General features: G+C 46.5%; 1 protein-coding gene across 1 annotated transcript; it reads right to left on the bottom strand.

Annotated features, from left to right (window-relative positions):
- LOC135809671 (cytochrome b-245 heavy chain-like) lies at positions 1–22,608 on the bottom strand. The gene is made up of 20 exons (XM_065323080.1): positions 22,200–22,608; positions 21,864–21,959; positions 20,160–20,270; positions 18,719–18,803; positions 18,456–18,571; positions 15,738–15,765; positions 15,089–15,135; positions 14,564–14,589; positions 14,097–14,177; positions 13,513–13,666; positions 12,365–12,529; positions 11,437–11,499; positions 10,675–10,729; positions 10,187–10,250; positions 9,290–9,326; positions 8,335–8,417; positions 3,894–4,029; positions 3,191–3,262; positions 2,116–2,240; positions 1–1,605 (listed from the first exon to the last, which is right to left on the bottom strand). Exons 1-20 carry the CDS (start codon positions 22,242–22,244, stop codon positions 1,482–1,484), a joined length of 1,713 nt encoding a protein of 570 aa, XP_065179152.1. The 5' UTR covers positions 22,245–22,608; the 3' UTR covers positions 1–1,481.
- Between the last annotated feature and the right edge of the window lie 987 nt (positions 22,609–23,595).

Raw genomic sequence — 23,595 nt, 5'->3', positions numbered from 1 at the left:
TCTGGGATACTGTTCCTAGGCCCAGCCACAAGACCGTATTGCATGAAAAACCACCTGCCGGGCTGGCAACAGGGCAGTGCCCTAAAAAGATAACTAGCCAATGAGTAAACGGGTTCTGATGTGCTTTTAGATAAAGAAAAAAGAAGAAGAAAAGAGATAAAGATGCCCGATGGGTAAAAGGAAGCTGACATTGACAAACTGTGACTAACACGAACGAGAATATTCATGAAAATATCATAAGCTATAATACGCGCAACACGTCTTGAAAAAACAAATGCATGCAGAGAGAGAGAGAGAGAGAGAGAGAGAGAGAGAGAGAGAGAGAGAGAGAGAGAGAGAGAGAGAGAGAGAGAGAGAGAGAGAGAGAGATCGATCGAGAGATCCTAGCATTAGATGTGCTTCACAATCATTAAAAATGAGGCGGGAGGGGGGTAGGGGTCTGCCACCGACATACAGTAGGAACATGAGGAATGTACATGGCCACCTGCAGCTATGTACTGGCATGATACAACAAACAACACCGAGCCCATGGGTGGGTACGCACGGAGGAAAAAAGCACTTCTCCATGCATCAGCACATACTAAAAAGCACTTCTCCATCAGCACATACTAAAAAAGCACTTCTCCAACAGGACATACTAAAAAAGCACTTCTCCATCAGCACATACTAAAACGTGAGTTGGGTAATACACAAACTGTGAGTAAAGAAAGCAAAACAGGACCAGCCTGTGCATATACAATGAGGGAAAAAAAACAACTTTACTGAACCTGGGGTGAGCACTGAGGGGAGAGAGAGAGAGAGAGAGAGAGAGAGAGAGAGAGAGAGAGAGAGAGAGAGAGAGAGAGAGAGAGAGAGAGAGAGAGGGAGAGAGAGGGAGAGAGAGAGAGAGAGGGAGAGAGAGAGAGAGAGAGAGAGAGAGAGAGAGAGAGAGAGAGAGAGAGAGAGAGAGAGAGAGAGAGAGAGAGAGGGAGAGAGAGATAGATAGATAGAGAGAGAGAATATCTTTGACAGAGCTTGAGCCCAATAGAGCCATAGGCCAGGCAATGCCACAAAGGCAAACATAACTAACAAGAAAAAGCACCGACAGGAATCTAACCAAGAACACTGCCAGCCGAGAGACCGTCGTTCAATATAAATACATCTAAAATATCAGACTGGGAGCGAATATCGCCTCCACGCGCACGCGCTCACATGCTGTATATTTTTCTGCACTAAAGAAAGTAAGTTACCTAGTCGAAACATGGGAAGACAAATCTGAAAGCACATTGGCGCAGTGAATGCTCCGATTCAAACTGCACGTGAAGTAGACAAGAGCTGGGAGAACACCAGTTGACAGTCGCAGTACGGTGGCCATCACGCCAGACCAGCTGGGTAAAAGCACTCGGTAACCATGGCAACTGCCAATGGTTACAAATGATGGCCGCCGGTTACGCAGCACTCCGCCTCTCCGGCTTACACGTGTACGGAAAGCGGAAAGCAGGCTAGAAGTTCTCCTTGTTGTAGTAGAAGCGCGTTCCGTTCTGCAAGTCCGTGCAGCGGTTGCACTCCACGTGCAGAGCGGACGAGAGAATCTTCGGACCGCAGAAGAACACGCCTATGTCCTCACTGAATAGCACAACAAACATAGCCAACACAGCAAACACATGAAAAGACAACACGACATGTAAGCAATACACGTGAATTCTTTTTATGAAGACACGACGACGGTCACAGTGCATTTTCAGAGAACAAAAGCGTGACAGGTGATAACAAGGCATGTGAGTGTCCTCCTTTCTAGTCCAGTCCAGTTTACCGGTGGTCCAGTCCAGTTTACCGGTAGTTCAGTAAGAGGAATGAGAGTTTGGCTCTCTGAGCATCCCTGGGATAACCTCGGTACATCGCACCCCATGTAGATCTCATACAGTACTGGCCAGAGAATAAAATAGCGTTGCCGGGCGCTGTGCAGCCCTTGCACTGTAACGCGGCGCTACTTTATTCAAGTTTATTCATGAGGCTGGATTTCTCTGGCCAGGACTGTAGTTGCAGTTGGCCATATCACCCACCCCCCCCCCCCCCCCCCCTCCTCCACCCCTCGCCCCTAGGCTCAGCCGGAGTCCACAATGCTGAAAAGCTTACCCGCGATGCGCTGCGGCCATGTTCTCAAAGATGTTGCGCCACTGCGGCCGACCAAAGTGCGTCTTCTGCTGCAGACCTGTGATGACGTCACGCGACTCGTCCTCATGCAACATGATGTTCTTTGCCTGAGGAGACGCACAACACAATCAACACAATCAACATGATCAGAACACAACCAACGCAATCAACACCCCCCCCCCCCCCCCACACACACACATGCATACAGCACACCTACAGGTGGTTCAGCACCCTCTCCAAACAAGCAGCCAGTAGGATGACCAACACACTATGCTATTGACCAACACACTATGCTATTGGTAGAGAAACTGTGGTAACAACTTGGAAGACATGGTGTTTGTGTTCGGAACTTTATTGATAACAACTCCAGAGACAAGACAGTGACACCGGACTGGCCCGGACAAGGGGTGTGTGTGTGTGTGTGTGTGTGTGTGTGTGTGTGTGTGTGTGAGAGAGAGAGAGAGAGAGAGAGAGAGAGAGAGAGAGAGAGAGAGAGAGAGAGAGAGAGAGAGAGAGAGAGAGAGAGAGGAGGGAGAGAGACAGAGGGAAAGAGAGAGACAGAGGGAAAGAGAGAGACAGAGGGAAAGAGAGAGACAGAGGGAAAGAGAGAGGGAAAGAGAGAGAGAGAGAGAGAGAGAGAGAGAGAGAGAGAGAGAGAGAGGAGAGAGAGAAAGAGAGAGAGAGAGAGAGAGAGAGTAAGTTACATTTATAAAGACAGACAAGTCTAACAAATGAGGACTGAGACCTCTACAACAGGGTTTTTACGCCTGAAAGCAGGTGCATGATTTAACAAGCAGGTTTTCAGTCTAGATTTTATGCGCAGATGGAGAAAAAAATGCGCAGATGGAGAAAAAAATGCGCAGAATTTTTGTAATGAGATGAAAAGCAGAAATAATAAGAAAAGATGAAATGAAAGCCTGCTCACAACCCGCCCAGCCTTGCGAACTGGGTATGGTGGAGAAAGAGAGAGAGAGAGAGAGAGAGAGAGAGAGAGAGAGAGAGAGAAAGAGAGAGAGGGTATTCTTAAACGTTACAAAGCAGCTACACATCATCTAACCATGTTCTGATCCCAGCCACGTGTCAAGTAGATGTTGTAATCCAGGAAATCCGCCATGCCGTTCTCGATCAACTACACATGTGAATACACACACCACAGCGCACGCATCGTATGCACAGAAATCCAAGAGTAAAAAAAAAAAACAGTCAATGAAAACAATGAAATACGACCAAAAAAAAAACTCGCTCCAAATACAATGTAACTGGATCCAACGCCTCTATGCTTACTCAGTCAGAATAAACGGCTGGAGCTGCTACAAACGGGTAACATAAGTTACATAACCATGTACTAGTATCTGCTCGATACTTCACCCTGGACTAAATAGATACTTCACCCTGGACTAAATCGATACTTCACCCTGGACTAAATCGATACTTCACCCTGGACTAAATCGATACTTCACCCTGGACTAAATCGATACTTCACCCTGGACTAAATCGATACTTCACCCTGGACTAAATCGATACTTCACCCTGGACTAAATCGATACTTCACCCTGGACTAAATCGATACTTCACCCTGGACTAAATCGATACTTCACCCTGGACTAAATCGATACTTCACCCTGGACTAAATCGATACTTCACCTTGGACTAAATCGATACTTCACCCTGGACTAAAGTGACATATGCAGATGGTTGTCAAGCATGACGAATCAGCCATGAAGCAACACACTATGCACACTCATGGACCTCGTCTGTACCTGATCCTCTAGGGTCTTCAGAAGGTCGGCAAACCACTCGAACGCCTGAGTGTCCGGACAAATCCAGTAGACGTAGACCTTCTGCAGCTTGAGTGAGCCGTCGTTGTCACTGCGGTTAGCGCCGAACATCTGGTACCTGCAAGACAGTATTACACACACACACACACACACACACACACACACACACACACACACACACACACACACACACACACACACACACACACGACCGCGCGCAGGATATACTGTAAAACATGTAATTTTAGGTGCATTAAAATTTCGGTGCCAGGGACCTGCCAGGTTTCAGGTGTAATTTAGAGTTAGGTGACCAGAGTTCCCTTCACATACAGTGCATACTCTAGTGCCTTTAGGTGTAATTTATATTTAGGTGCCTGGTTTCTGTACCGAAATTACCGAAATTAAAGTTACACCGAAAATTGCATGTTTTATAGTACAGTCAGACGTCGCATAACCACACACATCCGTTTTCCACAAAAATATCCGGATAGGCGAGGGAACCGGATAATCGAACACTGGTTACGTTGGATGCATCACGTATGCTGTAACCAGATATTTTCTTCCAGATGGCGAGAGATCCGGATAAAAGAGGACCGGATAAGCGAGGTCTGACTGTACTGTAAAACAGGAAACTTTTGAAAGGGAATAGTTTTTCGCTCACCGCCCAAGGGCGAAGTCAAATCACAGTGAACTGGAAAATTTGAAGCTCCTGTGCAATCTGAAATTGTCGCAGACAATCTTTCAAAACTTCGTCACTAGTGTTATATCCCTGTCTTACATGTACACTGCTACATGTACTGTGTTCTGTTTGTGTACCTCACATGTCCTATATACCGGTATGCGTTCCTGCTGCACCATTTGTAGCACCCATGAACCCCTGCACGTACTACTCGTCCTTATGCGTGCCCTTCACTTCTTCTAGTAGTTTTCTTAAGTTTCTTTGTCTTTCAGCTTTTCTGACTCTTGCCTTCCGCCCTTGCGGCGAAAGCCTGGCTTTTTGGCTCTCTCTAGACTTCTCTAGCATTTTGCCCTTGCGGCGGAAGCGTTAAGCCTTTTTTTCCTCTTTTTCTTGCATGGTTTGTTGCAGTAAGTTTAGCTTTGTGTCTTTGTTCACTAGAAGTTGAGAGATATTATCTCCAGGTGTGCACCGGAGTCAGTTCATTTGCTAACCTCCTACAGAGGCAGTGCGCCTTAACCTGCAATAGTGCTCAAATGCCCGGAATGGGCAGAGCGTGGTACGCAAGAGGTACACAAAAGGAAGTAAAACAGACAACGAAACAGATGTCACTTCTCTGCGGTTGACGTCACAGTATAAGAATTAGCAGAGAAGTAGTGTTCTCTGTCCACCCGGGAACGGGTACGAGGGAGCACGGTGTGGGATAAAAGGAGGTGACGAGTGCATGGTCGGCCTCTTTTGTCTTTGCGCGGAGAGTTGAGTGAGAGTGCCCACCCACCCACCCCAGTAATCATCATGTATATCATCGCTTTGATTATTCTAGTGATTTGATTATTCTAGAGTGTGCGGATGCATAATGGTCGAGCGTGGTTTTCTGGTTGTACGTAGCTGGAGGTTTTGTTAGACTAGGCAATGGTTCTGTATAGTCATGACCACGGAATTGTGTGCAAAGACAATAAGTTGGGGCGCTGTGCTGTGGTGGCCCCCACTGGCAATGTTCACGTGTTCAATAGTGGTGTACACGTATGAGTGAGTGTGCGGATGTGTACGCAACGAGTGAGTGCAGGGTGGACAGAGAACCCTATTTTACTTTCTTTTGTGTACCTCTTGCGTAACCTCCTTATTACCACTTAGCTACACACTACACTAGTTTATCCAAGATGGAGCTGTTCGTTTGTGCCTATAGCTTTGTTGTAAATCGTCAAGGAACCATGTTGAGTTTCCAGTGGCTCAGCTCTCAGAAGAAAAGGATGCTGACTCACCCACATCGGCGGAGGATGTCCTAGGGCCGTCCAAGCGGCCATGGAGTTGCAGGGTAGTACGAACTATTTATTGTCTTCTAAACGCCGGGCTCGCCATTTGGAGCAGCTACATAAGGATAAAGATCTCCTCCCAATGGCAAAAGCAGTGTAATGGAGGCAGCCAATGCTGCTGTGATCAGTCCTGGAAATCGCCTAGTTCAACATTACGTGAGAAGGGACATTATTACGCCAAGGCGGAGCTGGGCCCTGTCTCACAGCATGCGGTGGTCATAACAAAAGGGAAAATTGGACTTTTTCAAAAATTTCCTTTCGTCCAGTCTATGTTTTATTTTCGTTTTTGATTGTACAATGTCACTCAACTCCTCATCCCCGTCGGCTCGTAAGAGAAAGATAACTGGTTATATCGCCGACAAAGTCAAGCGCCTGAGCTGCCTCAGCAAACGTGAAAATGGCTTGATTCGAGCGGTAAGTATCCTCTACCTTGTTGTTCATTTCGGACTTTCACCTGATAAGTTTCTTGTGTTTGCATCTTTGTGTTGACGCAGGGCATGGAGCTTCATGAAGCTACACACGCCAAAGTGCTAGTTCTGGTGATATCTCCATCAGGTGTTGAGCACCTATATAGCAGCAGTCCAGTAGACGACTGGTGATGGAGGAGCTCGCTTCGACGGCTAAAAAGCGAAAACGAGGCAGCTATCATCACTACTCCGACGAAGTCCGAGCTCACATGGGCCGTCACGCCGCTGAGCATCACAATACATCGGCCGTGACTAAGTTCACGACGGAACTGGAGCATCCCGTCAATGAGAGCACCATCCGAAATTGCAGGCAATTGTATCTGGGACGGTTGAAGGACATGCAGAGTCAAGAGTTGGTGAAAACTCTCCCCTATGCAGCTGGGGGTCGCTCATTGCTGCTTGGCGACCTGGTCGGTGAAGTAGTCGACTACGTGAAGTCGTTGAGACAAGCTAAATGGCTGGTCAGCACCAGTATAATTATCGCTGGCGCGAAGGGAATAGCCGTGCACCGGAAGCCTTCGCTGCTGAAGGAGAACGGTGGATCCGTTGTTCCAACGAAGGACTGGGCAGACTACTTTCGTCAGCATCACGGATTTGTCAAGCGGCAGGCGGCAAAGGCTGCTGCAAACGCCTTTCTATTCGTACACGAAATGAAGACAATTGCCACTTTTAAATCGTCAATGCATCTGTTAAACCGATTCACGATGATGACTCATCACAGTCATTGAAGAGTCAGCTAATTTAGCAGCCATGCAAGAGTCCCTCTACAAAGAGCTCCCATCAATCAAATTGAACCGGACACAGCCCTCTGCCTCCTGTATCTTCCTTGACTTTAAACATATCCAAATCGTGCACCAATGATGGTAATTGCCTGTTTGAGTTTTGTACCTTCCAGAAACCTAGAAATGCATACCTATTAATCGTACATACCGTTCATATCCGATCACCCGAGAGCTAACCTGCGTGTGTTTATCAAGGCTGAGCTGTTGCGCTACAACAGACGAACTCAATACTTGCAGAAAGTAAGAAGTCTTTTCTGGAATCTCAGTGTGGCTGTTCAGCTGTAAGAAAAGCGTTCTTGATACTTTAGACAAGCTCCAGGCAACAGGTGCCCGCTTTCACCTTTACAATACTAGTAATTCCTTTCGGCCTAAGCACTCTGTCCCCTGGATGACCCCAAAAGCGAGTTGAGTTCTCAGACCAACTGGGAATTACACCAATGGAGACGGCAACTCCTATCTGCGACATATTTTTGGCATGCTTGTTGTGATTTTCCTAAGCTGTTGGAGCAGTTTTCTCTGCATACGAGTGTGTGGGATTGTCGTTCTTGCTCAGTTTGCCTGCCTAAAGCGTCTTCCTTCTTTTCTTAATCATGTCTTTCCTGTTTAGCAATACAATGGAACAAGTTACCTGAATCTTTGCGCAGTACACAGAACTCCCATATTTTCTCTCGTGATCTACGCACCCTATATACTCCCTATATGCTCCGTACATGTATTCTGTAAATTTTTTGAAAGGATTGGGAGAACTTCAAATTCAAAGGATCAGTCGGGGAAGTGAACAGCCTGAAAAGAGAAAAAAAATCCTCTGGTGGGTCTGGCGATTTTTCTCTTTTCAGGCTGTTCACTTCCCCGACTGATCCTTTGAAATCGACTCTCTTGTTTTTTTATAAAGTACTCACACCAAGGGCAAGGTCAAGGTCTGATCACCCATTCACAAAATCAAATCAACCAGCCAACAGTTCTGTGTGTACTTATGTGTGTATATTGTGTACTTGTATGTGTATATTGTGTACTTATGTGTGTATATTGTGTACTTATGTGTGTATATTGTGTACTTATGTGTGTATATTGTGTACTTATGTGTGTATATTGTGTACTTATGTGTGTATATTGTGTACTTATGTGTGTATATTGTGTACTTGTGTGTATATTGTGTACTTGTGTGTGTATATTGTGTGCACGTACCAGATTGACTTGAGGATGGAGGCAAACGGCGTGACACCGATACCAGCGCCGATGCAGACTCCCACACGGAAACGGAAGATGTCCTGCACGTGGCAATACATGAGAATATGAATCAGTGCAAGTACTCAACCCGTGAATATTCCGCGTGGGCCATTCAACAGAAGACTTTCAAGCACCGGTAGATCACATCATGTTAGTGCATGTACTAGTATTTGATAAGAACACGGCATGTAAATGAGTGAGTGTGTGTGTGTGTGTATGTGTGTGTGTGTGTGTGTGTGTGTGTGTGTGTGTGTGTGCGTGTGCGATACACAATGTACAGAACTCTCGCCGACAAGCAAGACAAGAAATGTTGTCTTCATGGCAGTAGGCCTAGCGTGGGATCAGTGCAGTGCAAGCAAAGTCCAAGTCTGGCATTGTGCTAACATGATAACTGACCGGCACTCTCTCACTCAATAAGGCCAGCAGCGATGCGAGTGACACACGGAATCAAGCAGATTGTGCACACGTACAAGTACAATACATGATAAGGCCACGCCGTTTTTTTTTTATGTTTCGCGTCACCTTATTCGATGAAATCAATGAGGGAGGGCGAAAAACATAAAAAAGCCATCCAAAAAAACAGTGTACGTGCATTGCATTTGTGTACAGTGAAGCGACACGGCACTGTTCATGTACATGAATACATGAGTGTATCCCCTCTGCCATGGTTGTGGTCCAAACACAGGCGGCATGATGATTGTGTGACTTGCGGTCCAGCTTATTGCACACACATGTACAATGTACCAGGTACATGCGTGTGAGCTGAGTTACATTTTCCGGTTTTCTGGGTTTGCATTAATTTGTATTGCATTTTCAAAAAAAAAAAATTTTTGTTCTGTTTTTTTTTAAATTTTATTTCGGGGGACGCGAAACAGAGATAAAAAACCGTGTGGCCTAAGAGACATCAGCATACCTCACTAGCCGTACCGAACGGTCCATCAATGTTCACTCTGCGTGTGGGGGGAAGAGAACAAATTGAAGACAACGAATAAACCATTTGTATGTGTGTGTGTGTGCAAGCACTAAATGCATGCGTGTGTGCGCACACGCACACACACACACACAGACCCACACACGCACGCACACACACCCACACACACACCCACCCACACACCCACACACGCACGTCGTTTGAAGTACTGTTACCAGCACAGCAGGAACGGAACTGTTTACAGGCACACATTTCGTCTTCCTTTCAGCTTTTACAAGCACTTCACTCTCCAACTTGGTCTTGTCTTTTCCGTGAAGAGCTACAATACATGTAGTTGGGTAAGGGGAAATGTCGCGTAGCACTACAGCTAAGCGACAGCGCTACTACAACCTTGACTTCAAGCTAGCTGTTGTCAGTTTCGGCATTCTTCGACAACCCATTCGAATAGTTGGTGCTCGAGATCCGGGAATGAAACACTCCTTCCAGCACCAACCAACCTGGCGCGAGGTCTACCTCGATACGCTTTCTGTTTCGGTTTTTCGAAATCACCCGTCTATATTTTTGAAAAGCAGTGTACAGGCATGAGCTGCAGGCGTGAGCAAGTACAGACACACAGAGGGGCATGAGCTGCAGGCGTGAGCAAGTACAGACACACAGAGGGGCATGAGGTTCAGGCGTGAGCAAGTACAGACACACAGAGGGGCATGAGCTGCAGGCGTGAGCAAGTACAGACACACAGAGGGGCATGAGGTTCAGGCGTGAGCAAGTACAGACACACAGAGGGGCATGAGCTGCAGGCGTGAGCAAGTACAGACACACAGAGGGGCATGAGGTTCAGGCACATACAGAGTCACTACAGACACACAGACACACACTTACGTTGGCATGTCATACGACTGCTGGAACTCCTCGTTTCCAACACCGAGACGCTTTGCCAGGGCCTCTGTTGGCACGTGAACATATACATAACACACACACACACACACACACACACACACACACACACACACACACACACACACACAAACCACATGGATAAGTAAGGAATCAAACAGTGCACGTTCACCTCGTACGCAGGCTTCACACTCCTGTTGTTGATGGTCTAACTTGGTCAGTGTACACACATTTATAGAGTTGCTACACGTTGGTATCACATGACCACACACCCACCCCTTGATAGTTGTAAGTTAGGAGCTGGACAGTACATGTGTAACCTCTGGAGGTTGTGTGCACGTGTGCACGTGTGTGTGTGTGTGTGTGTGTGTGTTGCAGTAAAATGACTCATTTTGTACAGCAGTAAGAAGTTAAGAACGCAATGTTAGAACTAGAGCGTGGCCTAGTAGAGCTGTTTAACACACACTACTCACCAGTCCAGTCACCGACAACACGGATGTGAACACTGAAGTATCTCTCCTCGGGGGACTAGTTAGCAGTCAGCAACAACAACAACAACAACAACAACAACAACAACAACAACAACAACAACAACAACAACAACAACAACAACAACAACAACAACAACAACAACAACAACAGTAGCAACAGCATCAGCATCAGCAACAACAACAAGAACCACAGCCGCAGCAGCAACAACACACAGAAGTAGTAACATATTTAAGGCAGGGATGTACAATAGAAACCTACACAAGTCATGACAATGTACAACTATCACGAGTAATGGAAATGGAGGGGGGGGGGCTGGTGGACATTTGGGACAAGACACTTGGGAATGAAGACACCACCAAGTGTACAGTTCCTATTTGAATGTGTGCGACTTGCGAAATGACATCATGTCCAACTCATACAGAAGTGATATGTGCGTTGGCTTGGCATCGTACTGGCCACCTGATAAACATGTACCGGGGGACTGAATTGCAAATTGTAAGACTGGGACTACGAGAACATAAAAATGGAAGACTCTCGTCATGGACATGGAACATTACAGTACTGACAGGTGCCGAAAAACGACCAGGCTATGATTTCACCAAGCACAGCATACCAATGTATACACGGTGACTCCACTATGCATAGACCGTAGTACATGAAAATAAGCACAGCCTAGCAGAAGTTAGGATACACCAAATTCAGCTGGTGATGTAGAATGGTGATTCTGGCAGAAAAGAACTCACCGAGGTCAACGTGAACGGATGCCACTCCAGAGCGGAGACTTCCGGAACTTGCATGAAAATATACTGCATGCACAGACACACACACACCATTAGACCATTGGACGCCCATCGCCGGAGGCGATGATAGCGATGCTACAGCAGAAGCCATAGCAACTTGTGCTGGGATTGCACCATTCAACAGCTTGCAAGGCTGAAGAATTGACCGTCACTATTCAGCCTGGTCTACACCATACAGCTATTTGAAGTGACTTTTTCTGGCCAGTGAATCCCTATTTTTGGTCTTTTCATTTTTTTCCCCGCGCACACATCACACCACATACTCCGGCATGCACTGGCTGTTGGTAACCACCCAGGAGAATGAAAGAAAAGTCAGGAAGAGTCTGAAAAAGAGAAGAAAGACGTGTGTGACCATAATCGTCGGCAATCGAACCCGGGAATATTTTCAAAAAATGAAGCAAAATCCTGCATTTTGAGCGAAAAGGGGGGGGGGGGGTTCCGGGCACCCAGGAACCCATACGGGACACGCGCCTGCAACCTATCGATTGGAAATCGCTGCACATACCACTGCACCATATGGGACACACACACACACACACACACATTTTAGTGATTTTAGCGAAAGGAGTGTTTTCGCTAAAGGTTTTGCCGCGCCAATTGAATTTTCCACGTACAGTGCAGTACTAGTCATGTTCTTCTTTTTTTAAACTCTGAAACTCGATCGCTAAAATATTTCATCGCGAATTGGTCCAGATTCAGAAAACGCTAAAAATTTCCCCCGCTAAAATTAGCCGTTCTACAGTAATCAAACCCCATGATACATGATGTCATCATGCATGCTGAGTCATTGCTGACATCATATAACGCACATCACAGACACATACACAGACACACACATGGCAGTGACACACACATGGCAGTGACAGCATACCTGTCCAGCTTCGGCAAAGAATCCTTTCTTCTGCATCTGCAGTTCAATAGTCTTGGACGGGTGCTGCACGACCTTGGTGATCACGACACGCTGCTGAGCGCGATAGAATCGAATCAGACGCTCGAGCAGGTACAGGGCAAGCGGTCCGACAACCCACTTCCACGTCTGCAAGCAAAAACAGCAGTCAAACCATAAACACATGTGTTCCTTTTTGATCTAGAACCTCTCACCCACCCACCGCTTAGGAGCTGCATCTGCGCCTTGATCCAAGAGGGTGGTGGCGTTCCTGCGGATGCGGAAAACTCGGCGGCCTTTGGCCGAGTTTCACGCGAACCGTGAATTATTATTATTATTTTTTTTGGATAAACTTTTCTAAGCACTCGCAGCCATTCACACATTATAGGGTACCTCACTTCAAAGTTGAATGGTTTTTTTTTTCACCCTGAAGATGGGCCAGGACCGAAAATTTGGTGCATTCCATTTATATCTAATATTATTTGTTTTTTTTGGAAGTGAAGTGAGCGTATGCAGCGAAGAGACCGTAGTTGGAGAGTTTGAAGTGAGGTACCCTATAATATGTTTTTGGGTAGAAACTATTTCTTTCGGTGGATGAGTTCCTTTTTTCTACTCAAAAGAGGAGATTCTACTTTTCTCTACCGGCTCTACCAGGTTTGAAGCTGGTAGAGGTCGGTAGAAGTTGGTAGAGGTACGGGATTTCCAGCAAGATAAGGAGTTGTACACAACTCCATACAGAAGAGAAACATTTCACGTACATATCATGAAAAACTACTACATCCGGTGGGACAGCGTTTGTGCACTTACCTCTACCTTCTACATCTACTGGTAGAGTGACTCTACTCTACCAGGTAGCTAAAAACGACCGCAGCTTATGTATGTATTATATCACGATACCATCGGGTATATTTAACTCGGATACTGGATACTTTGTGCCCTGTTGTCGCACTTTCTAACTGCTTATTATCTTATCACAGTCGTGGGTGGTTGCTTCAAAACTCGTTTCCATGTGATTTCTTCTATTTTACCCATCGTGTATGTATGGACTACGTCGTAATGACATTGTACAAGCGATCTACATGTACAAGTATAGAAGGCAAAGTCTGCACAGCAGTACATTGCAATCAACCAACCTGTGCTCCCCCGGCAGCAAACTGTGCCTCCTCAAGTCGACAACTCTTCTCCTCGGTGGTGAGAATACACGAGCTGCCATTCCGCAACAGATACTTGTTGTAGCAGAAATTCGGATCGTGATAGTCCGTGTTGGTCTGTCCTTTCAGTAGTCCCCTGTGTAAGTAGGCACAAACACACACAATGACATCACAATGACATCACAATGACATCACAGTGACATCACAATGACATCACAGTGACATCACAGTGACATCACCCCTGCCCAAGGCACAGGAACAGGGATTATACAGGCAGTGTGACACCTGTAACGGTGTATCAGGATTGGCAGTCTACTCGCCCAATCCTGGAGACAACATGTGACTTATCGCACAGTTGCATGACTCACTCACATCCAGCCTACTCCCAATAAGTCGCACAACTTAGAGTCACGCACTCGTGACAGGTCACACACTTTTGCAATTCAACGACACGTACTTTAAAAGTACACTTTGAAGTATGCATACAGTACAATGTGAGTACGGGCAGTGGGCATGTTGTGCATACAGTACAATGTGAGTACGGGCAGTGGGCATGTTGTACTTACTGGAAGCCGTGAATGATAAGGCAGGCGTAGAAGACAACAAACAGATGATGTGTGTACCAAAACACCTCAAAGTAGGACCGTCTGAAAGAACACACGCACAAAGTAGGCACAGACACACGCAGACACACACAGACACAGGCACACAGACACAAAGAATCAACCAATCAAAGACGGCTATAAATAGTAGGGTTACGGCTGTACAGGAGTCAGGTGTGTGTGTGTGTGTGTGTGTGTGTGTGTGTGTGTGTGTGTGTGTGTGTGTGTGTGTGTGTGTGTGTGTGTGTGTGTGTGTGTGTGTGTGGAGACTCCAGAGAGGACTACGGATTGAGAGTTATTTCCATTGCAAAGACGGGAGTTCCAGTACACTTGCCCAAACAATTAATGCAGTGCACAGATTGCCCTGCCAGGGATGAAAGGAGGGACAGGGTGCGCGCAGGGAGGCGCAGGGAGGTGGTCACTTAACTCACCTTATTATCTCGATGGAGGATGTCACCTGTCAGTGGAACAAACAATTACCCACGCATACACATGCATATGCATGCACACACACAGACACACGGACACACGGACACATATACACATACACACACACACACACAGACACACACACACACAGACACACACACACACAAGCAAACAATTGACAGATTACAGTTCTGAGCATCAGCATCTGTAACACCGGGATTCTGAGTGAGGGTCACTGCTGGGTTTTAGTATTACTGTGTCTTCGCAGTCATACAAAACTGTCTCCACAAATACCGGTAGTCCAGCATTGCTCAGTGAGGACTAGGGAGATGGCAGCTGACATGTCATACAGTGCCACCTTTACACATGTAAAGGAATCTCAACACACACATGCATGCACACACCCGCACCCGCACACACAGACACACAGACACACACACATGCACGCAACTTTTTTTAGGACAGCATAAGCTGCACCATTAGTTGCAAGAGTCAGCAAAAAGTAACACACACACTCTCATACATACCATGAGGAAGAGAGCAACGAGAATGATGTGACCAGTAAATCCAGCCCCTACAAACACACATACACACACACACACGCACACGCACACACACAAACGCACATGTGAACACACACGTGAGCACACACACGTACACACGTACACACACACACACACAGAAACACATACAGACATAGACATGCACATTAAAGACACACGGAATAGATTGCGCTAATCCCGTGGAAATTTACATCACCAAAAAAATCACTGATATACGTTTTAGCCGAACTACATGTACATGCAAACCAAACTTGCAACTGTTTCCACAAAGACAGCAGTTTACTGTAAAGTGGGAAACTTTTACTAGAGATTGAATTTTACTATTCTCGCAATCATCACACATTCATAGGAAGTAGTTTAGAGCAGACATTACGCATTGGCAAATTTAAATCGAAGCAAACCGGCCTGTGCATTGCTGCCGACAATATAATTATGATCCAACCGAAGAGAAACAATCGCTAGAGCTTCTCAGAGCAATTCCTGAAAATACTCAAAAAGCTGCACACTGCGAAAGTGTTATCGCTTTACAGTGTCCCCATACTTCTCTGTGTGTGTTCGTCCGTTCGTCTGTTTGTATGTTTGTATCATAATCGTATGTTCGAATGTCACTTACAAGTGGTCCACATCACGTTGATAGGCACCTGAACAAACACACACACACACACACACATATATACACACACACACACACACACACACACACACACACACACACACACACCCTCCAATGTCGAGATGTTCTATCACAAAACAGAACAGCGTTTCTATTGAGACCTGTTTTGGTGGTGAAGATTTCTGAAATTGATTATCATCCCAAGACGATTTACTTGATGTTTCCAAGGTGAATTAGAGTGCCGGAGAGTGAAAACGCAGGTTCTGGGAATGTCGGTTTTCGCAAGAAGCGTGCGGTATGGCTGTAAACTTGCTTTCAGGGATAGGGACAGTGGGGGAGCTGTGTTGCAACTCCGAGTTTCAACACAGCTTCCCCCCTCTCTCTCTCTCTCTCCCTCCCTCCCTGGACAGCAATTGTGCGCCATGGTAAGGCCTCTTCTGAGATTGCGTTTGGTTGGTCACGTTCCCAAAAGGGAATCACTCGGAATCATTCTCACCCGTTTGGTTGGTCAAAAAAGTGCATTAGGTTGGTCCCATTCCAGCTTCGGAATCACTTGGAATCGCTCAGAATGATTCCTTTTCGGGAATGCTCCTGCCACGTCACATGCTGGAATGAGCATTCTCATTCCTCGATCGAATCAGATAATGGCCGGCACGGATGAGGTTTTCTCCTGGTCAGAGAAGTTGACAAAGGATTTTCTAGTGATCTATTCCCAGTATCAGGAGAAATTCTCCAACGTCAACTTCAAGAGTTTCTTTCTATGGCAGGACATTGCCAGACTGCTTCGCGAGAGCAATCCGGATCGTAATGTTTGGCCGAGTGATAAGCAATGCAACAACCGGTTCAAGTCACTCAAATCGAGTTCGCAAAAATACCTCGACTCGTTGAAGGAGACCAGAGCTGGCAAGAAGAGGAGGGAGCCGCCGTTCCACAACGATATACAGCAGTGAATTTGATCGGATTGCTGTACTGTTGGAGGTCAATCCAAGAACAGTTCGCTACATTCTCCAGAAGATCAAGTCGGCTGGATCTGCTGCTGTCAAGACATGCTCTGGACAGAGTTACGAAATGACTTCTCATCTCGCTCGGCGTGGGCGAATTCCGTAGTGGCCAATTTGACAGTTCAAACTCTGCACACTTGATAATCCATTTGAAGGCAACGTCACTACTGCCTTTTCCTCGCCGCTACAAGTCTCGACAACTGACGTCCCGAGAACACACGAGCATAAGCATCTTAGCGTATTGCTCACATCTACTCTGACATTCTCGCACCACGTTACGAATGCTCTACAAGTACATTCCTTTCGGCGACGAGTTTGTCTGCTGGGATTTGTCATACCGTCTGCCAGAAAAAGTCATTTCCAGTCTGTACTGTGGGTATGTCAGACCCCTGCTGGAATACACCTGCCCGGTCTGGACCTTCTCACTGACGCAAGCTGAGAGCACTCGCATGGACAGACTGCAGGCGCGCACATTAGCAGATGTATCCTCCGCACTCGAAGCCCTGATTGGCACACCCCGAAAGAGAACTTGTTTCAATGATCTCGCCTGCAGTCCCGTTGCTGGCGACGTCACATCCAGTGTCTCTGTACAGTCCATCACATCCTTCAAGTCCGCCCTGATAGACTGATACCCTCGATGACTTTCATTACACCCTCAGGTCTAGTCCACACAGACCATACTATTTATTTTATTATTTAAAAGACTCATACAGTACTGTCGGGTGCCATAGAACTGGGGGATTCCCCTCGTAGCCTACACCGTTCTTATTTTCATGTATTTTGGTCTATGCACAGTTGAGTCACCGTGTGTACATTAGTATGCTGTGCTTGGTGAAATTCTAGCCTGGCCGTTCTTCGGCGTCCGAAAGTACTGTATCAACACAATACCGTATTTCCCCGAATATAAGTCGCACCATACTACACTGAACTTCAAGGCCGAAGAAGGGGATGTGACTTGCAATCGAGTGTGATTTCCTACTGATGCGAGTGTATTAAAACAATATTGCTCAAACCTGAAGGTGGGAGGGCGACTTATGATAGGGAAAATACGGTACATGTGTTATTTCAATGTCTACCTGTTTGGAATCCATTACGCACGTGTGTTTAGGAGATTGAGCATACGTGGCAATTTCGTACATACCTCATGCAAGAATTTTCTACTTGTACTTTTGTTTCCGGTACAGTCAACTTCGCTAATAATGACTGCGGATAAAACGACAATTCGCGAATAACGACAGAATTTCCATGCCCAGAGCAAAGTCCCATCCCACTGTAGTACATATAATGGGACTTCGGGTATAACGACACTTCGCGAATAAGGACACCTTTCTGATGCCCCGCCGAGTGTCGTTATAAGCGAAGTTGACTGTATACCCTCTTTCTCCCGGCGGCTTTGATTAACCAAGCTATACATTGCACTCATTTCCCTTTCCTCCCTTCCTTATCTTTCCTGAGGTAAATTCATATGACATGCACATTGATATACGAAGATCAGCAAAATGCTGCAAAACACTTGGAAGACGGGTTTGTCCCAAAAATCCCCCTGTAGCTCTCCCCCCTCCCCCCCCCCCCCTCCCCTTCCCATATGCAGCCGTATGTATCACATTGGCCGGTGAAAGTGTCATCATAATGACATCACAGGTGATAGGAGTGAATCAGTGTGTCACTGTGACATCATAGTGACATCATAATGGCAGATGACTGTATCTTGACTTACTGGTCCTGGTGAGTTGATTGGCTGGGCATCGGTGGGTATGCAACGCATGCCCGGAAGCTCGTCCCAGATGTAGCAGATGCGCTCATAGTTCCAGAAATGAGAGCCGGTGTGAATAGCTGCCGAGCATACCACATAAGGCACCAAACACACACACACATTAAGTAATGCAATGGTGTAAGTGTGACAACAAAGCTAGCTGTCCGCATAGCAGTGGGATTAGCAAGAGAAACAGCAGCAGCAGCAGGTTCCAACACATTGCTTACCTGAAAAGAAGACAATGGACCAGGCTACAATCTTGTGAAACGTGATGTTCTTGTCCAGAAGACGGCGTACCGTACGGCGCACACTCTGCAAACACACACACACGTTCGGGGGAAGCTGTCTTTCGGGGTGATAACCTCGGCAGTGGAAAGTGTATTTTTTATAGGGGGGGGGGGGTACTAAGTCATTGGGGAGAACTAACTTACGGGGAAATACGGTATAGGGCTTGAAAGCGATGACATCAGAAGTCAAAATCTAACGACATATACCGACTTTTGGATGGATGGGAAATCCTCACCCAGGCTGTGAGCTTGTCTTTGTCTAGTGCTAGACTAAGACAAGCTCACAGCCTGGGTGGGCAGGCCCTGTAGAAGCAGTAACGCCTACTCTGCGTGACCAATGCAACAGGAGACCACCTCACGCCACCAAAGACCAGTCAGTCGCCTCAGACATCAAACCCAACCCCCTGCATACCATAGCAGCGGGTGGTGTGAAAAGATCTACCGGGTTTCATCCGCACATACTTGTAAGACTGGTTGTACAACACGGGCTGGACTTTTGTCAGAATGCATGTGCCTTGAAGGAACATGGCGTAACATTTCAATTACAGACCTGCCAGCAAGGACCTGCCATATCCGCCCATTCCAGGATAAGGCGTACCGTATTTCCCCGAAAATAAGTCGCACCTTTTTACACTAAAATTCGGGGTAAAAAAGGGGGTGCGACTTACAATCGAGCATGACTTACTACTGAAGTGAATATATCGCAACAATATTGCTCAAACCTGAAAATGGGGGTGCGACTCATAATCAAGTGTGACTTATAGTCGGGGAAATGCGGTATCTGTCCATTCCAGGACATGGCATGTCCGTCCTTCTCAGGACCTGGCATACAGTACTGTCGGGTACCGACGAACTCGGGGGGGGGGCACAGCTTCATAGGCTAGACCGTTCTTATTTTCATGTACTACGGTCCATGCACAGTTGAGTCACCGTGTATACATTGGTATGCTGTGCTTGGTGAAATTCTAGCCTGGTCGTTCTTCGGCATTACGTTCTTCGGGATCCGAAAGTACTGCAGCTGAGCTAAATAGGGGCGTGCTCTGATTACAGAGTGTGCTACGAGTTGATTAATGAACGAATGCGTGGTGGCCCTGGATATGCCGAGATGTCCGCAGTTGAGAGGTGTGTGCTAAAGAAGAATCTACGAGTACAGTATATCACGGTGCATGAATGGAAGTATACAGTGGCCAGGCCAGTGCAGCACAGGGCTCTCACCCCATACCCCCCCCCCCCAGGCCATAGCCACACACACAGTTACAGCACAGGGCTCTCACCCATACCTATAGCCATACACACAGTTAGAGCACAGGGCTCTCCTCTCACTCATACCCATCCATACCCATGACCACAGCTACAGCACACGGAACAACGAACAACGTACCCGTCCCGAACCTCTGACCAAGGAGATGAGATTGCGGCAGACCGGGATCAGAATGAGCATGCAGTTGAGATTGAGACACGCCGCCGAACCTCGAGCTAGACACAGCCCACGCTACAAGGTACCACACACACATACACACACACGCACACACGCACACACACACACACACACACCCAAAGAGAGCATAGAGGAGGGAACACAGCAACAACAGACACAGAGTTATTTGCAAGTATATGTCAACCTAAAATTTTTACGTTCTGAGGGGGAAGGAGGAAGGGGTTGGGTTGAAACGAAATTACAGTGAAAATTCGTGAAGAAGAACACTGATAAGACAAACTTTCACTGAGAACTAGAATTCCAAGCGCTATTGGATTTATCACTGTGTATTCACTGGGTAAGACATATGGATAAGAAGAACTCCCGTTATTGCGAACAAATACCGTCGGTCCCTTGGTGTTCGTCCTAAAGAAGTTCGACTGTAATTCGTTTTGTGATCAAATTTCGATATTTACGGATGGCCCTTTATATTATTTGGGAGGGGTTAAAAAGCGAAAATTTAGTTTTCAAAGACGTCTTGCCGCCCTACCTAGTACCTATAGACCAGTCGACGCCCACCAGACGTCTCGAAGGAAAAGTAAGCGTATGCATTAAAAGATATTGTAAACCTACGGATATCCATCAAATTTGATTTGTGCAACTATTTAAAAAACACTGGTAGACTGGTTTCTAACGATCAACTCTTGTGACACATTGCAGCACTGTGATACTCTGTGGCCATGCACATTTAAACCTTAGGCTGGTTGGCATTGGTGACTAAGACTTTCACGCGAAAAGCACAGACACGACTGCGCCACAAATACTCTCTAGTCTAGCTGCAGTTTTATACTGTGATTAGCAGTGCGGCATTGACACTTGAAAGTGCAGTGCCGTTCAATGAAATCCGATCGAGCGAGTCAATGTTGCGCCTTGTACAAGTGAACATCCCAGTGTTCCCAGGTCTAGAACTGCACAGTGCTAGTGCCCGGCATGGCGTACTTGACTCACTCTACCGGATTTCATTGAGCAGCACTGTAGCAATGAACAAGTTCACATTCTATTATTACCGGTATGCGCCCAGACGTGTTCCTGCTGTGTGGGACTCAACACTTGAATACCCCCCCCCCCCCCCCCGTGCTTCTGTGAGTTTCTAGGTATAATAATAGAGATATACGACTTCACTAACATTTACACATTAAATTTTGATGGGCTGCAGAAGTGCTTGCAGTTGCACATAGAGAAGCAGTACCAAGAGTACTGTAATTTCACAAATTTTCGCTGTACTTTTATTTTCGGTACTTTCGGTGCATCTGTTTCATACCTAAAATTTCAATACACCGAACAAACACTAACACACATAATCCGATATGGAACTGCTTCTCTGTGCAAGGACCTTAAATTTCCGTTCACCTAACCTGGCATTTTGCCCTCATACCGAAAATATTGGGCACCAAAAATTTCTGAAATTAGAGTACTTGGGGGTTATGTACTCTTGATATCATGTATGCATGATTGATGAGACGAAAGTCAAGTGTCCTGCTATAAATTAATTATAATTGATATTATTATGTGTATCAATGACATGATGATGATGATGATACATGTGCATGATACAATTTGCACTGTATGTACGCTATGGCACTCTTGCATGCATAGACTTGGTCGTACCTTGAGAACGAGTCGTAGATAGAACCATTTCGGCTCGCTCTCAAATATCCAGCAGAAGTAGCCAAACATGAAGCAGTTGACGGCTATCCATATGAACTGCAGGGCATCGTTTCACGCAGCGCACAGATAACCACACAACATACAACCGCACCATTCCAACACATACCAACACTGCGCATTACATTCTTGTAGTCATGTAGTATGTACCGCTGAAAATACAACCATCAGCATTCAGCCATTGGTGAGTGGTTAGCACAGCAACCAGTCCACGGCACCAAAAGGCGAGAATCAGATGAACACAACACCAAGTACTGTACACACTATCTGCTGCCTTACCAGAACGAAGTATCGCGGGAAATCGTTGACTAGAAAATCACCCATTGTGCGGAATTTCTGGACTACCGACGCCCCGGTTCCAACTGCAGTCTCAAGAAGTTCTCACAAGCTGAAAGTGAGAACTCTCGATCTCAAAGACGAATGATTCAAATACTACTTCACTTTCTCTGAAATATTCACAGCTCAGCACCTGCCCGAGCCAAGAGTGACCAGTTTTCCGGACCAGGTCCAAACCAAGCTCGCAGTTAGCCGGGGAAATGCAAAGCAATGCAAACACTGACTGACTGTACTGGTCAGGAGCGAGTGATCATGCGTCTCCTCTTTCATTTCAGAGGTAGGTACTAGGTGGACCATGGAACGCCTTGCTTGACGGTAACCACTTTCTGCATGTCACCAACAAAGCTTGTCATCAAACTCAAAGTTCCAACAAACACATCGAGAACAAGAGTTTGATTTTCGACTTGCACAGGAATTTTCTGCACGGCCCCCTTGGCCGCGCGGAGACGTCTCATGCATGGTTCAAACGTTCATACGGGATTCCCATATTCGCCGTATTTGGCTACATCTTGATGGTGGAAGTGAAGATGAATGATGCTTGATTTTTGAGGTGTTGATGGGTTGGTGATGGTTTTCCGACACAGTTTGACAGCAAACTACAAAAATCGAAGTAGGTGTGTTTTGTCTTTGCCAGGGCTGCAGGATGAGTGGCACGAGGAATTATTTCATGGTTGCCAACATTAATTATGTGATCGACAGCCGCCAGCTCCACCATGGCAGCTGCCGCTAGCGCGGAATGTTGCGACGGGCCTGCCTCGCAAAACTGGCCTCAGCCACACTCCCCACTGGCCGCAGTCTGCTGCATGCTCTAGCCACTGAATGGATCACCCTGGGTGTTTTGTTTTGTGAATGTGGCCGTGGCTACATGGGAAGACGGTCATGAAGAGGGTCTGCCGTTCTGACTGCAGTCGTAGAAATGCGATTGAACTTTGAAGTAAGTTAGTTTGACTCGAATGTACATCTCCAGTGACATGCAAGTAACATTAGTTTGAGTACGAGCTCCCAGCTCCGCGATCCGGCTATATCCCGAATACCCGATCTGGGCCGATCGTCTTTTTTCCGAAGTCACGTTCTCCCCGATCCGGATCGTGACTATAAAACTTGACTATGGCGCTAGCTAGGGCACTGACTGACATGACTGCATTTCGCTACCCGTGGGACGACAGCGTAGCTACATGTACGTATGCGTTTCAGTTTGCTCCGTGTGTTGTGCCGTGTTCAGAGACGCTTGGAAAAAAATAGGAGAAAGGATCATGACAATCACTGAATCAGGCTTCTTGTTCTTGAAGTTGAATCAACAGTAGACAACACACAATAGTTGTGACTGCATAGTGCACTG

This window comes from Sycon ciliatum, chromosome 1, assembly GCF_964019385.1.
Source record: "Sycon ciliatum chromosome 1, ocSycCili1.1, whole genome shotgun sequence".
Classification (NCBI taxonomy): Eukaryota; Metazoa; Porifera; class Calcarea; order Leucosolenida; family Sycettidae; genus Sycon; species Sycon ciliatum.
The sequence above is the reverse complement of the archived record's forward strand: the minus strand, read 5'-3'. Positions and strand labels throughout refer to the sequence as shown.